The following is a 15,494-nucleotide window of genomic DNA, read 5'->3' on the forward strand; positions in this document are numbered from 1 at the left end:
CGCAAGGTCTGCCGGGACGGCGCCCATCTTTTTTGGGAGCTTGAGGCCGGCCGGCGGCGCTGGAAATTCCGGGCGTCGCTGGTGGTGGACCTTTGTTGTGGCCCTGTGGGAACAGGACCTTAAAGGTGAACAGCTCTCGGTGGCTAATGAGAAGTAGGTACAAAGGGCGCGCTCTGCGTGGTGCGCTCCGGCGCCTTCCCGTGCCCGGCTGCCCCACGCGGCGTGCGGCTGCTGCCCGCCGGCCTCACGTTCGGGCCGCAAGCTGAGTGGGCCGCGGCAGCTGGGAGGGGAGGGGGCGCGCATCGCCGCGGGGCTGCACCTGCCGGGAGTGTGGGAACCTGGGGTTCCCCGCGCGGGGCTGGGGCCCAGGTGAGCCTGTGGCTGCTTCAGGGCGGGTCTGCGGCGAGGTCTTGGGTGGAGGGTACCCCGCAACTTTTCATCCTTGCGGTTTCTTACCTCTACCGCTTTCTGCGGTAGCTGAAGGCAGAGGTTTCTGCCCGTGTGTCTCGTTTTCCTGGGAATATCGGCACCGGCACCAGACTTGCCCCCTGTGGGAATCGCGGAGGCCACAGGACTTGGCACCTCGGGTGTACTCAGTCGTCACTCGGTTGGGTTTTAGGGCCCTCGTACATTTATGTCAAGCTTCTTTGTGAAATGGGAATATTTCACTTCTAGTTTTACATTCTGGATAAGTATTTGATGGAACTTCCACAATTGGGCAGGGAAAAGAAGTCTTGCAACGATTACACAGTTTTTTAATCTCATCGTTTGTTTTATAAGGGGCCCTGGATCAAGGTAGTAATTTAGGAGTGTAGATCGTGATAGATGGACAAAGCAATTCAAAGATTGAATAAATTCTGGGTGGGATGTACACCAGGCGGAGCAGATCCCACTGCGCAGGTTGCCGTGTGTACCCAGGTGACTGAATAGCAGTTACAGCAATACCTTCGAGAAGTGTACCTACAATAAATAATTTGTCACTATAGTCAACTAATGACAGATATTCTTTGTTTTGTTTTTTTGCAGTTTTGGCTGGGGCCAGGCTTGAACCTGCTACCCCCAGTATATGGGGCCGGCACCCTACTCCTTGAGCCACAGGCGCCGCCCATGACAGATATACTTGATGAGTTTATTCATAGAACTTTTGTAGAGTAGGAATGACTGGGTGGGTCAGTTGCACACTGGAGGCAAGTGATGGGAACATCACAGCCTTCTTTTTTTCCCTGCAGTGTTAATGTCAGGGATGTGAAGCTATCCAACACACTAGCGTGTTAGTAGGCATAGCCCCTGGTTTAATGTTGTTTTAGTGGTTCCATGTTGTCAAATTTTTGTTTTCATAATACAGTGTCTAACCACCGCCACTAACTTTTATTTATTTATTTATTTATTTTATTTTTTTTTTTGCGCAGTTTTTTTTTTTTTTGGCTGGGGCTGGGTTTGAACCCGCCACCTTCGGCATAGGGGACCAGCACTCTACCCCTTTGAGCCACAGGCGCCGCCCACACCGCCACTTTTTATCTTAAACATTTGCTGACGAGTTTTTTTTTTTTGTGACTAATTTTAAAAGCAATGGACCCATACCAAGCAAATAGCACAGGGAGCCATGATTAAGTAATACTGACAGTGATCCGTTTAGAGCTAGAAATGTTAAGATGGAGTGGAGTTTTTCCCCCAGATTTGCTTGACCAGCTAAATGAAGATAACCAGTTACTTTGTTATAGAAGATGGGATGGATAGCCGGGTGTTGTGGCGGGCGCCTGTAGTCCCAGCTACTTGGGAGGCTGAGGCAGGAGAATCGCCTAAGCCCAGGAGTTGGAGGTTGCTGTGAGCTCTGTGACACCACAGCACTCTACCGAGGGCAATAAAGTGAAACTCTGTCTCTACAAAAAAAAAAGAAGATGTGATGGTGATTTACTGGATGGGGGGATTATTGATAGTATTTCAGTTGTTCATCACTTATTTCAAAGTGTTGTTTTATTGAAATAGTTGAGAACTGAGAAAGCAAACACTTGAAATTAGAAATTCTTAACTTAAGAAAACAATGAAATATTAATAATTTTTATACATTCTTTTTCTGGTCTTGAGTTTTATGTTAAAAAAAAAAAAAAAAAAAACCCTTAACCTCTTTCTGCTAATTTGGGAAAATTTACAGATAGCCAGGATGGCTGAAAATGGTGATAATGAAAAAATGGCTGCTCTGGAGGCCAAAATCTGTCATCAAATTGAGGTATGATTTTTCTGCTATAAGCTGTAAAAACAAATTCCTTGAAAGGAAATTTAGGGCCTCAAAACAAAGACAGAAAGAAAAATGTAATTTCAGTATATGGACCTATTAGAATTTTGGCTTGTCTTTGATTCTTAAAATTAAATGAACTGTTTTGTGTTAGTGGAGCTAGATAGTCTGAAATTCAAGAGCTATAAACATTTGAACACTGCTAGTTAGCAGTGTTACTTACTCTTTTATTTTAGTTTCCTTCTCTATATAAAATGAGATTGATAATAGTATCCTCACAAGGTGGTTTTGAGAATTAAGTTAGTTAATAAAGCATAAAACACTTAAAAGAGTGCCTGGTACATAAAATAACATCAGAATTCTTGGTAAAATAATTCTTGTTTCCCTGTTAAATAATACTATATTTTTAGTAGTAGTTTTTTCTGCCCAGTTGCCAGCTGTTAACCTGTTTTCAAAGTCATCTTAGCATTTTTTCAAATTTAAATTTAGGTATTATGTTTGTGTTACAGATTTACAGTATTGATAATGGCTGTTTGGGAAATTATCTCCAAATTTATGTTCTTATTGAGGAACCCTTCAGCTCAAATTGTTTGGTGTGAGGTTCTTTTTTGGCAACTCAGAAATATTTTTTTCTTTTTTTTTTTTTGGCCGGGGCTGGGTTTGAACCCGCCACCTCTGGCACATGGTACCTGCGCCCTCTCCTTAAGCCACAGGCACCGCCCCCAGAAATATTTTTTTCAAATAGCAGTGTCCATCTGCCATATAAACTTTCCTGTGTTACCTTTTTTCAGTGTTAATTTTTTTCTGATTGTGGAGAAAGTTATGAATTATTTTATGTTTAATGCTTAGAATAATACTAAGATGTTTATAGAAAAGGTTATTAATGTCCCTCCCCAAACCTGCCACCTCTTAAACCCTATCCTCCTGAGATTATCATGATTAAAAACCTTTCACATTTTGCTTCATGCTCACATTAATGTAATTTTTTTTTCTTTGAGACAGAATCTCACTATGTTGCCCTTGGTAGAGTGCTGTGGCATCACAGCTTATAGCAACCTCCAACTCCTGGGCTTAGGCGAGTCTCTAGCCTCAGCCTCCCAAGTAGCTAGGACTACAGGCATCCGCCACAATGCCTGGCTATTTTTTGTTGTGGTGTTGTTGTTGGTTAGCTGGCCTGGGTCTGGTTCGAACCTGCCACCTTGGTGTATGTGGCTGGTGCCGTAACCATTGTGCTACGGGCGCCAAGCCTAATGTAAAGCAGTTTTAGGTTCACAGCAAAATTGAGCATTAGGCACAACGATGTTCTTTATATTCCTGCCTTCATTCATATAGTAGCCGTCCCATTTATAAATAGCCCCCACCATAGTGGCACATTTAACAATTTTTATTTCCTTCCCTTTCCCCCACCAAACATGAGATGCATTTTGGAGAGTAAAGTTTTATGTCATCGATAATTTATCCATTCCCCTATTTAATGTGTAGATCAGAGGTGTCAAACCTTTTTTTTCCCCTCTGTTGCACATTGGAAGAATAACAGTTGTCTTGGGCCACAGAGTAAATATACAAATATTAACTAAAGCTGATTGGCAAAAAAAAAAAAAAGTCCATGTATACTTTGCATGATTTCCAACACCATAGATAAGCAAAAAAAAAAGTCCTCACATAATCAGCATGTGGCCCAGGGCTGCAGGTTGGGTACCCCTCAGGTAATTTATTTTGTTAGCTGTATTAGTTCTGTGATGAATATTCTTACATACAGATCTTACATGTTTATTGAGTACTTCTAGACAAAATTCCTTGAGAGACCTGCCCCTGGCTAAAGGATTATGCACACTTCAAAAAAATTGTGACACTTAACTGCCAATTTACATATTTACTTGCCTGACCATTTCTCTGTGTTTAGGCCAAAAATGTTTTTTGTTTTTGTTTTGTTTTTTGAGACAGAGTCTCAAGCTGTCGCCCTGGGTAGAGAGAGCCATGGCGTCACAGCTCACAGCAACCTCAAACTCTTGGGCTCAAGTGATTCTCCTTCCTCAGCCTCTCAAGCAGCTGGGACTTCAGGAGCCCACCACAACGCCTGGGCCATTTTTTTTTGTTGTTGTTGCAGTTATCATCGTTGTCCTAGCTGGTCCAGGCCAGGTTTGAACCTGCCAGCCCTGCTGCAAGTGGCCAGTGCCCTACCCATGGTGCCATGGGCGCCACCCCCAAAATATGTATTCTTCTGTGGGGAGGGTAATGTTAGCTAGTTAGGTGAAAAAATGTTAACTCATTGCTTTAAATTGTAATTCTTTGATTAAATAATGAAATTGGACTTAAATGTCCTTTACTTGTTTTTCTATTAGGGTGTTTCCTTTTTTTTTCATTTCCTCCTATGTAAGCATTCTTCTTTCTTCATTTTCCTCCTATGTAAGCATTCTTCTTTTATTTTTCTTTTTAGAGTCTTGCTCTGTCAGCTAGGCTGGAGTGCAGTGACATGATCATAGCTCACTATACTCTTGAACTCCTGGGCTCAAGGCATCCTCCTGCCTCAGCCTCCCAAATAGCTGGGACCATAGACATAAGCCATACCACTTAATATTTATTTTTTCTTTTTCTTCTTTTTTTTTTTTTTTTTTTTTGTGGTTTTTGGCCGGGGCTGGGTTTGAACCTGCTACCTCTGGCATATGGGACAGGCGCCCTACTCCTTGAGCCACAGGTGCCGCCCTTAATATTTATTTTTTCTAGTTTAAAAAATTTATTATTTTTGAGACACTCTGTTCCCCCAGGCTAAAGTGCCATCACATCAGCCTAGCCCACAGCAACCTCAAACTCTGGGTTCAGGCACTCTTCCTGCCTTAGCCACCCAAGTAGGTGGAACTATAGGCCCCTGCCACAATGCCTTGATCTTTTTTTTTTTTCTTTTCTATTTTTAGTAGAGATGGGGGTCATGCTCTTGGAAAGGCTGGCCTCGAACTCCTGAGCTCAAGTAGTACTTCCGACTCAGCCTCCCAGACGCAAGGATTACTTGTGTGAGCTATTGCACTGGGCCACCAGCTAATTTTTTTTTTTTTTTTTGTAGAGACAGAGTCTCACTTTACTGCCCTCGGTAGAGTACTGTGGCATCACACAGCTCACAGCAACTTCCAGCTCTTGGGCTTATGCGATTCTCTTGCCTCAGCCTCCCGAGCAGCTGGGACTATAGGCACCCGCCACAACGCCCGGCTATTTTTTTGTTGCAGTTTGGCCGGGGCTGGGTTTGAACCCACCACTCTCGGTATATGGGGCCGGCACCCTCACTGAGCCACAGGCACCGCCCTAATTTTTGAATTTTTAATAATCCTTTATTATTTTTTTTAATAGGCTCTTACTATGTTGACTTCAGTAGAGTGCCACAGCTCACAGCAACCTTAAACTCCTGGGCTCAAGTTATCGTCTTGTCTCAGCCTCGAGAGTAGCTGGGACTACACGCCCCTGCCACAATGCCCTGTTACTTTTTAAGAGATGTGGTCTTGCTCTTGCTCAAGCTGGTCTCGAACTCTTGACCTCCAGCAGTCCACCCATCTCAGCCTCCCAGAGTGCTAGGATTACAGGTGTGAGCCACTGTGCCTGGCCTAACAATTTATTCTTTTCACACTGATTAAAAACAAGAGACTTATAATGCATCTTCAAATATATTTTTGTTTCAAGGCTCTCTAGTCTATTGGCACATTTGTTACACTGTTTTAGAAATCAACATGTTAGTTTTATCTTTTTGTTAATTGTATTATAAACATTTTATTATAGCATAATTAGGAAAATTGTTTATTGCTTCTTGTCAGTTATAACATGCATTTTTAAAGAATAGAACTTGATTGTGTAAAAGTAATAAAAAATTTCAGGATTGGAGTCAACATTTTACATTACTCTGAATTCTAATCTCACAGTATTATTTTGGAGATTTCAATTTGCCACGGGACAAATTTTTAAAGGAACAGATCAAATTGGATGAAGGCTGGGTACCTTTGGAGATCATGATAAAATTCAACAGGTAAAAACCTTATTAAAATCAGATTTCCTTTTAACAATGAGAGCTTCTACTAAATCTTGTGGTATTTTTATATCAACTCTTTAGGTTAAACCGTCTCACAACAGACTTTAATGTAATTGTGGAAGCACTGAGCAAATCCAAGGCAGAACTCATGGAAATCAGTGAAGATAAAACTAAAATCAGAAGGTCTCCAACCAAACCCCTCCCTGAAGTGACTGATGAATATAAAAATAATGTAAAAAACAGATCTGTTTATATTGTAAGTGGGCCTTTAATGCATTTAATATCTTATATTTATTTAGAAAGTAGAATGAGTAAGAATAACGGCTCAGAAATCATAGTTTTGCCTTCATAAATATAGATATTTTCTTTTTTTTTTTTTTTTGAGACAGTCTCACTTTGTCACCCTCAGTAGAGTGCGGTGGTGTCTTAGCTCACAGCAGCCTCAAATTCTTGGGTTCCAGCAATTCTCTTGCTTCAGCCTCCCAAGTAACTGGGATTTGGGACAGGTGTGCACCACGGTGTGTGGCTATTTTTAGAGATGGGGTCTTACTCTTGCTCAAGCTGCTCTTGAACTGAGCTCAGGCAATCCACCCAGTTCAGCCTCCAGAGTTGTAATCCCTATTATGAGCCATGAGCTACCGTGCCTGGCTGTGGATTATATTTTCTACCTTATTGAACTGTTGTGGAAATTAAGTGCAGAAACCCATACACCATTCAATAAAATCTTTGGCATATTCCAGGGGTCCTCAAACTTTTTAAACGGGGCCAGTTTACTGTCCCTCAGACCATTGGAGGGCCGGACTATAGCTTAAAAAAAAAAACTTATGAACAAATTCCTATGCACACTGCACATATCTTATTTTGAAGTAAAAAAACAAAACAGGAACAAATACAATCACATTGCCGCATGTGGCCCGCAGGCCGTAGTTTGAGGACCCCTGAAACACTCAGTGCATATTAACTGTCCTTATTTGTCCACAGCTGCTAAATTTGGTGTCAGTTCATTTTAGCATACTGATTTTTTTTGAGACAAATTCTTTCTTTGTCACCCTCGGTAGAGTGCTGTGGCTTCACAGCTCACAGCCACCTCCAACTCTTGTGCTTAAGCAATTCTCTTGCCTCAGCCTCCTGAGTAGCTGAGACTACAGGCACCTGCCACAATGCCTAGCTATTTTTTTTTTCTGCAGTTTTTTTTTTGGCCAGGGCTGGGTTTGAACCTGCCACCTCCGGCATATGGGGCCGGCACCCTACTCTTTGAGCCACAGGTGCTGCCCCAATGCCCGGCTATTTTTTGTTGGAGTTGCCACTGCTGTTCAGCTGGCTGGGGCTGGGTTTGAACCTGCCACCCTCGGTATATAGGGCCAGTGCCCTACCCACTGAGCCACAGGCACCACCCAGCATACTGATTTTTAAATAGCACTTTTATTGGAAATTTTCAGACATAAGTAGATCATATAATGGGTGATGGTTCACCCAACTTTATCAGTTATTAATACAACTCATACATAATCTCATTTTTTTACTGCTTCATGTGAATTGTTTTGAAACACATACCAGTTGAGTCACTTTTATTGCACTGGAAAATAATGGCTTTTAAACAAGATTGTTAAGCATTTGAGAGAGAAATAGAGATAGTTATATATCTGCTTTGTTTGAAGACAGAATGAATCATATTCTCTGGCTGTTTACCTGAAAAGTCATTATTTGTACCTTCTCACTTTTTACAGAAAGGCTTCCCAACTGATGCAACCCTTGATGACATAAAAGAATGGTTAGAAGATAAAGGTCAAGTACTAAATATTCAGATGAGAAGAACATTGCACAAAGCATTTAAGGTATAATGGTATAATGAGACCGACTTTTTCTAGTTCTAAAATACATAGGACATGACTTTAAAAAAAAAATCTTTTCTTGCCTTTTAATAGGGATCAATATTTGCTGTGTTTGATAGCATTGAATCTGCTAAGAAGTTTGTAGAGACCCCTGACCAAAAGTACAAAGACACAGACTTGCTAATACTTTTCAAGTAAGTCTTTTGTTAATGTTTCTTCTGGCCACTTAGTTATATGGAATTGACATACAGGGGGTAAGGAACATGAAATAGCATCTCCTATAAGGCCAATATTTTTGGTATCCTATGAGAAATGCTTGAAATTTGTTCAGTGGGAACCATCTAATCTTTTGAAACTGAAAGAAAGTATTCGTTAGTACCTTTTCACTGCAGTTATAAAAGAGGCTATGTTTTGGTGCTTATTTTCCATCTAAAACTTGGAGTCAGACTAGATACTAAAAAAATTTGGGTTTTCTGAGTGATTAGACAGTAAATCACTGTGTAGTTTTCATCTGTTCTTGTTTTTCACAGTCTATGCCTACATTTTTATGCAGTACAAAAGATTTTTTAAGATTTGGATTACATTCTTGTGTGTGTCTAAAAATGAGCCAGGGCAGCGCCTGTGGCTTAGTGAGTAGGGCCCGGCCAAATTGCAACAAAAAAATAGCCAGGCGTTGTGGTGGGCACCTGTAGTCCCACCTACTCAGAAGGCTGAGGCAAGAGAAATCACCTAAGCCCAGGAGTTTGAGGTTGCTATGAGCCGTGTGACGCCACAGCACTCTACTGAGGGTGATGAAGTAAGACTCTTGACTCTACAAAAAAAATAAAAATAAAAAAGGAGGAGCCAGAACATTTTTGTGATAAAAGTTAGGTGTAGGAACATAGTTTCCTGTTTTTGCATCATACAGTCTACTAAGTGGTATGTATTAAAACTTACTGCCGGTGGTGCCTGTGGCTCAGTGAGTAGGGCGCTGGCCCCATATACCGAGGGTGGTGGGTTCAAACCCAGCCCTGCTGAACTGCAACCAAAAAATAGCCGGGTGTTGTGGTGGGCACCTGTAGTCCCAGCTGCTCGGGAGGCTGAGGCAGGAGAATCACTGAAGCCCAAGAGCTAGAGGTTGCTGTGAGTCCTGTGACATCATGGCACTCCACTGAAGGCGGTAAAGCGAGACTCTGTCTCTACAAAAAAAAAAAAATCAAAAAACAAACAAACTTACTGCCTTACAGATTCGTGATGAATCATACTTATGGGTGTTAAATCCTCAATTTTTTTTTTCTTTTTTTTTGCAGGTTTGGCCGGGGCTGGGTTCGAACCCACCACCTCCGGCATATGGGGCCAGTGCCCCACTCCTTTGAGCCACAGGAGCTGCCCCTTCAATTATTTATTTTTTTATAATTTTATGTATACATACACATATATATATATATATATATTTTTTTTTTTTTTTTTGAGACAGAGTCTCACTTTGTTGTCCTGGGCAGAGTGCTGTGACGTCATAGCTCACAGCAACCTCAAACTCTTGGGCTCAGATGATCCTTTAACCTCAGCCTCCCAGGTACCTGGGACTACAGGTACCTGCTATAATTCCTAGCTACTTTTTTTAGAGATGGGGCCTCAGTCTTGCTTAGGCTGGTCTTGAACTCTTGAGTTCAAGCAGTCCAACCACCTTGGCCTACCAGAGTGCTCAGTGTTTTAATTTTTTTTTTTTTTTTTTGTTTTTTGGCCAGGGCTGGGTTTGAACCTGCCACCTCTGGCATATGGGACCGGCGCCCTACTCCTTGAGCCACAGGCGCTGCCCGTGCTCAGTGTTTTAACATGATTTCTATAATTGCTGTTATTCTTGGGTTTGGATTTTAGAATTTTCTTTTTATGAAATTAACCTGTAGAAAACTGTCAAAACAGCTCGGGCATGGTGGTTCACTCCTGTAATCCTAGCACTCTGGGAGCTGAGGCAGAAAGATTACCTGAGTTGAGGAGTTTGAGACCAGCCCAAGCAAGAACGAGACCCTCTCTCTGCTGAAAATAGAAAAACTAGCTGGGCATTGTGGTGGGCACCTATTGTCCCAGCTACTCAAGCCCAAGAGTTTGAGGTTGCCATGAGTTATGACACCATAGCACTCTACCGAAGGCAACAGAGTGAGACTATCTCACAAAAACAAACAAAAAAAACCCTGTTATTTAAATATGAAAGTAACTTCTTTTGCATATTTTGAATTTTTAGGTGATTATGATGATAGAAAATGTAATACTCCTTGCTTACGCCATGTCCTTTTTTTTTTTGAGAGTTTTACTATGTTGCCCTCGGTAGAGTGCTATGGCCTCATAGCTCACAGTAAACTCAAATTCTTGGGCTTAAGCAATTCTCTTGCCACAGCCTCCCAAGTACCAAGGACTATAGGCGCCCACCACAACGCCTGGCTAATTAAGCCATGTCTTAAGTCATTCTAAGTAGTTTTCAGTCTTTGTTCTCAGGAACTTTGCCTCTGTATTGTGTTTTTTAGGGATGATTACTTTGCAAAAAAAAATGAAGAAAGAAAACAAAATAAAGCAGAAGCTAAGTTAAGAGCTAAACAGTAAGTATGCTGAACAAATCATGACATAATTTGAATTATTTTTTTTTTTTTACCCAGGCTGGGTATGAACCCACCACCTCTGGCATATGGGGCTGGCGCCCTACTCCATTGAGCTACAGGTGCCGCCCATAATTTGAATTCTTTAATCCTCTGACAAGAGTAGAGTTCTGGAAAAGTTGATGGTGTGCTCTGAAATGCGTAGCAATATGCCTTTTTTGCTAGCGAAACATTGAGAGGCTAAGCTGCCTTAATAATTTAGAGGCCCCATTGTGTTTAGCATTGGATAATCAGAAAACCTAAGGACTGGCTTTGATTATTTAATAATTTAGTGATCATGGGCGGCGCCTGTGGCTCAAAGGGATAGGGCGCCAGTCCCATATGCCAGAGGTGGTGGGTTCAAACCCAGCCCTGGCCAAAAAAAAAAAAAAAACACACACAAAAAGAAAAAAAAAATAATAATTTAGTGATCATGATCAAGGTTAACTTTATTAGGATTTAATTTTCTAATATACCAAATGGAAACGTGTTATAATTGTAACACTTTTATTTGTAGAGAGCCAGAAGATAAACAAAAGTTAGAGGATGCTGCTGAATTAGTAAGTATTTGTGGTAGGTCATACAGCTATAATTCAAAGTTAAAGAATTACTTAAAAGTCTGTGGACTTTCTAAAGAAAATAAGTAAGCAGATCTAGACTTATCATTGCACTGATGGAACATATAATATTGCCCCAAATTATCCAGAGATAGTTTAATCAGATTTATGCAGTTTATAACTGTCTGTATCACTTGTAGAAGAACTTAAGTAAATTAAAATCAGAAGCCAGGCCAAGCATAGTGGTTCATGCCTGTAATCCTAGCACTTTGGGAGGTTGAAGTGTAGAGGATCCCTTGAGATCAGGAGTTTTGAGACTAGCCTGAGTGAGCAAGAGCAAAATGCCATCTCTATTTAAAAAAAAAAAAGAAAAATTAGCCCGGTTTTGTAGAGGGAGCCTGTAGTCCCAGCTACTTGGGAGGTTGAGGCAAGAAGATCAATTGAGCCTAAGAGTTTTGAGGTTTTCATGAGCTATAATGATGCCCCGGCACTCTACCAGGGTGACAGAGTCTCTAAAATAAAATAAGAAGTAAATATATAAAAAAATCATAAGCCATTGTAAATGAAAAGTACACTATTAAACTATTTTAAATAGTATTTTGGTTTCTAGGTTTCTCCTTGTATAGGTATAGAGTGGTGTGAGCCATTTTTGATTGATGGTTGCTTTTAAGAAAGTTTTTGATTGTTTTATATATTTTTGTAGAAATCTCTAGAAGAAAAGATTGGGTGCTTGCTGAAATTTTCAGGTGATTTAGATGATCAGACTTGTAGAGAAGATTTGCACGTCCTTTTCTCAAGTCACGGTGAAATAAAATGGATATACTTTGTCAGAGGCGCAAAAGAGGTTTGGAAACATGTTTTATAGTAATTTAAAAAATCTGTAGAAACTTATCGTTTGGAAGATAAAATTAGAAAACAGTTTTTTGTTTATTAAAAGTATTTTGTTCTTGGTTATTTACTTTGTTATTCCTGTCGCTGGATATGTCTGATATTTTCTAGATTATACTATGAATAATTGGTGTTAACTGTTTACTTTTGTAGCATTCCTTTTCTAATGTTTAGTAAAATTCATTCAGACTGGTAATGGCATGGAAGATTTGCAGAATAGGAAAAGTTACTTGGAACAAAGAAAGTAATTGTGGGACTAAAAACTAAGGGTATGGTTTTCATTTTTTTCCTTTGGCATAGGGGATAATTCTGTTTAAGGAAAAAGCCATGGAAGCATTGGATAAAGCCAAAGATGCAAATAATGGCAACCTACAATTAAGGAACAAAGAAGTGACATGGGAAGTATTAGAAGGAGAAGTGGAAAAAGCAGCATTGAAAAAAATCATAGAAGACCAACAAGAATCTCTAAATAAATGGAAGTCAAAAGGTCATTTATTCTGATTTTTCTTTGTTGTAGTTGTCATTGTTTAGCAGGCCTGGACTGGGTTTGAACCTGCCAGCCCCAGTGTATGTGGCCAGTGTCCTAACTGCTGGGCTATAGGCACCAAGCCTATTCTGATTTTTCTTTAAGAGTTGGTTATTGAAGGCTTGAAGAAAACTCAGAGTAAAAATAATGAGTAAAATTATTGAGGGCTTGAGTAAAAATTTAAATCAGTGTTAAAAACATTGGCAAGAGAGAGTTTCTTTACTAAGTCTCACATATGTTTTCTACAGGTCGCAGATTTAAGGGAAAAAATAAGGGTAATAAAGCTACCCAGCCTGGGTCTGCTAAAGGAAAAGTGCAGTTTCAGGGCAAGAAAACTAAATTTGATAGTGATGATGAACATGATGAAAATGGTGCAACTGGTAAGTTTTTTCTTTTTTTAAGTCTTTTGATAGTTTGAAGAGAAATTTGTATTTTCGGGCGGCGCCTGTGGCTCAAGGAGTAGGGCGCTGGTCCCATATGCCGGAGGTGGAGGGTTCAAACCTAGCCCCGACCAAAAACCACAAAAAAAAAAAAAAAAAAATTTGTATTTTCATGAGAAATTGTCAGGGAGAACAGGGATGTAGATTTTTAACTTATGTAGAAGTGCTAATCTTGGTTTATTGCAGTTTTATCTCAGTTGTGCTGTTTTATGGGTGGGAGACAAGATATTTAACAGTGGTTCTCAACTTTCCAAATGCCGTGGCCCTTTAATACAATTCCTGTGGGTCGCGACCCATAAGTTGAGAACCGCTGGTTTAGAAGATTAGAAGATGAGATGGTTTAAAAAGCCTTTTCTCATGGGTTCAAGGAAGATGTTGCTAATCTTCTCAAAAAAGAATTAACAGTTAGATGCAGTGCTTACATGAATCTAACAAAAATTTTATCATTATATAGGACCCGTGAAAAGAGCAAGAGAAGAAACAGACAAGGAAGAACTCCCAGCAAAACAACAGAAAACAGAAAATGGTGCTGGAGACCAGTAGTTTAATACACAATTTTTTAATTTGTTTTAATTAGGTTTTAAAATGCCTTTGCTTTTGGAAGATTTTAAAATGAAAATCGAATTAGGTCCACTTCAATGTCCACCTGTAAGAAAAGAAAAGTTTTTTGTTGTTATCCAAATGAAGATTTTTTTTTTTTTTGGAATGTATAGTTTGTGTTATTTCAGATGACTCAAAAGGAAGATTCTTCCATTACATTAATTGCCTTTGTAATATGAGGATGTACTACCACAAGCAAATAAATATATCCTATATAAAAAGAGCAAAACCTTAGATTTTCTTTTTTATGCCCAAAGCATTTGAGAAAGAATTTAAAACTAGGTTAATGATGGCTCTTCCCAGTTAACTCATCCTATCTCTTAGGCTGGCTTTCTGTATTTACCCAGGTAACTTGATATAACATTAGAAATGATTATTTGTTACAAACTTTTCAGTACTGAATACAGACAAGCCAAAATCAGTAGACTTACTGATTTCTTTTTATGAAAGTTGTATGATGCTGGCAGGTCATATCGAAGCTCTGTAAAACAAAAGCCACCTAAAGATAAAAATTGTTTCCAAATATTTACTACGCTTGACTAAAAACAACAACAGAACTGAAGTATAAATGCTGGTAAACTGAACATTTAGACCTATCACTTTAATTTACCCAAGTACTGACTTGTTTATATCTCCAAGATTGGCCATTGCAAACTGAGTATGGCATTTCTGCTATTTTGGCCATTTGTAACAAAAATGAGGGTAGTAAAGGGTTTAGAAGGATAGAACAAGTGGACAAAAAAAAAATTACGAAAATGATAGTACCTTTCTATTTTTAATTTCCTAATCTGTAGCTAGCTCAAGTCTCGTAATAACTAGGCTTATTTCAAAATTTTCTTCTCCAGGTTTAGTAATGGTAGTAAGTAGCTATTTTCTTCATACGCTCTAAAATGAAAAAGTTTTTCATATTCTTCTAAAGAATAATGTATATTCTCTGATCTCTTACTACTGATCTATTTTAGAGGGATAGCAAGGACTCTACCTGTTCTTCAGATTTGCAGCATAAATCCTAATCCTGTAGGTCACAGTGCTCAAATTTTGATGTGCAATCAAATCACCTGGGGATCTTTTTTTTTTTTTTGGCCGGGGCTGGGTTTGAACCCGCCACCTCCGGCATATGGGACCGGCGCCCTACTCCTTGAGCCACAGGCGCCGCCCAACCTGGGGATCTTTTTAAACTGCAGATTGTAATGCAGGTGGGGAGGGGTGTCTAAAATTCTGCATTTTATTTATTTTTTTATTAAATCATAGCTGTGTACATTAGTATGATCATGGGGCACCATACACTTGGTTCATAGACCGTTTGACTCATTTTCATCACACTAGTTAACATAGCTTTCCTGGCATTTTCTTAGTTATTTTGCTAAGAGCTTTACATTCTACATTTACTAAGATTCACATATACCCTTGTAAGATGCTTTTTTTTTTTTTTTAAAACTATTTTTTTTTTTTTGTAGAGACAGAGTCTCACATACCACCCTCAGGTAGAGTGCCGTGGCATCACACAGCTCACAGCAACCTCTAACTCTTGGGCTTACGCGATTCTCTTGCCTCAGCCTCCCGAGCAGCTGGGACTACAGGCGCCCACCACAACGCCCGGCTATTTTTTTGTTGCAATTTGGCCGGGGCTGGGTTTGAACCCGCCACCCTCGGCATATGGGGCTGGCACCCTACTCACTGAGCCACAGGCGCCGCCCTGTAAGATGCTTTTAACAAGCTTGCTCAGGGATGTCAATACTGATAGTCTGAGGACATTTGGAGTTACAAGAATCTAGCTTGGTATACTACTTGGACTATTCC

General features: G+C 40.0%; 2 protein-coding genes across 6 annotated transcripts in view; one reads left to right on the forward strand and one right to left on the reverse strand.

Annotated features, from left to right (window-relative positions):
• Positions 1–13,923, forward strand: SSB (small RNA binding exonuclease protection factor La). Of its 3 annotated transcripts, none has more exons than XM_053597867.1 (12): positions 1–125; positions 2,153–2,227; positions 6,136–6,239; positions 6,324–6,498; positions 7,970–8,077; positions 8,168–8,268; positions 10,576–10,647; positions 11,201–11,243; positions 11,944–12,084; positions 12,429–12,615; positions 12,903–13,034; positions 13,549–13,923. In XM_053597867.1, the coding sequence occupies exons 2-12, from the start codon at positions 2,162–2,164 to the stop codon at positions 13,635–13,637; spliced, it is 1,218 nt and encodes a 405-aa protein (XP_053453842.1). In that variant the 5' UTR covers positions 1–125; positions 2,153–2,161; the 3' UTR covers positions 13,638–13,923. The 3 variants fall into 3 exon arrangements, with proteins under 3 accessions (XP_053453842.1, XP_053453843.1, XP_053453844.1); XM_053597868.1 differs by having other exon boundaries at positions 39–153; XM_053597869.1 differs by lacking the exon at positions 1–125 and having other exon boundaries at positions 2,147–2,227.
• Positions 13,619–15,494, reverse strand: part of METTL5 (methyltransferase 5, N6-adenosine) — a 19,485-nt gene continuing 17,609 nt past the window's right edge. Inside the window, exons 6-7 of one of the 3 annotated variants that reach the window (XM_053597874.1) lie at positions 14,126–14,175; positions 13,619–13,740 (exon numbers count right to left, since the gene is read on the reverse strand). In XM_053597874.1, coding sequence (XP_053453849.1) covers positions 13,702–13,740; positions 14,126–14,175 — 89 coding nt within the window. In that variant the 3' untranslated portion in view covers positions 13,619–13,701. Of the gene's footprint in view, positions 13,741–14,125; positions 14,194–15,494 lie in introns of all 3 variants that reach the window. The other 2 variants (XM_053597873.1, XM_053597875.1) reach the window with 2 other exon arrangements.

This window comes from Nycticebus coucang, chromosome 7 (assembly GCF_027406575.1).
Source record: "Nycticebus coucang isolate mNycCou1 chromosome 7, mNycCou1.pri, whole genome shotgun sequence".
Classification (NCBI taxonomy): Eukaryota; Metazoa; Chordata; class Mammalia; order Primates; family Lorisidae; genus Nycticebus; species Nycticebus coucang.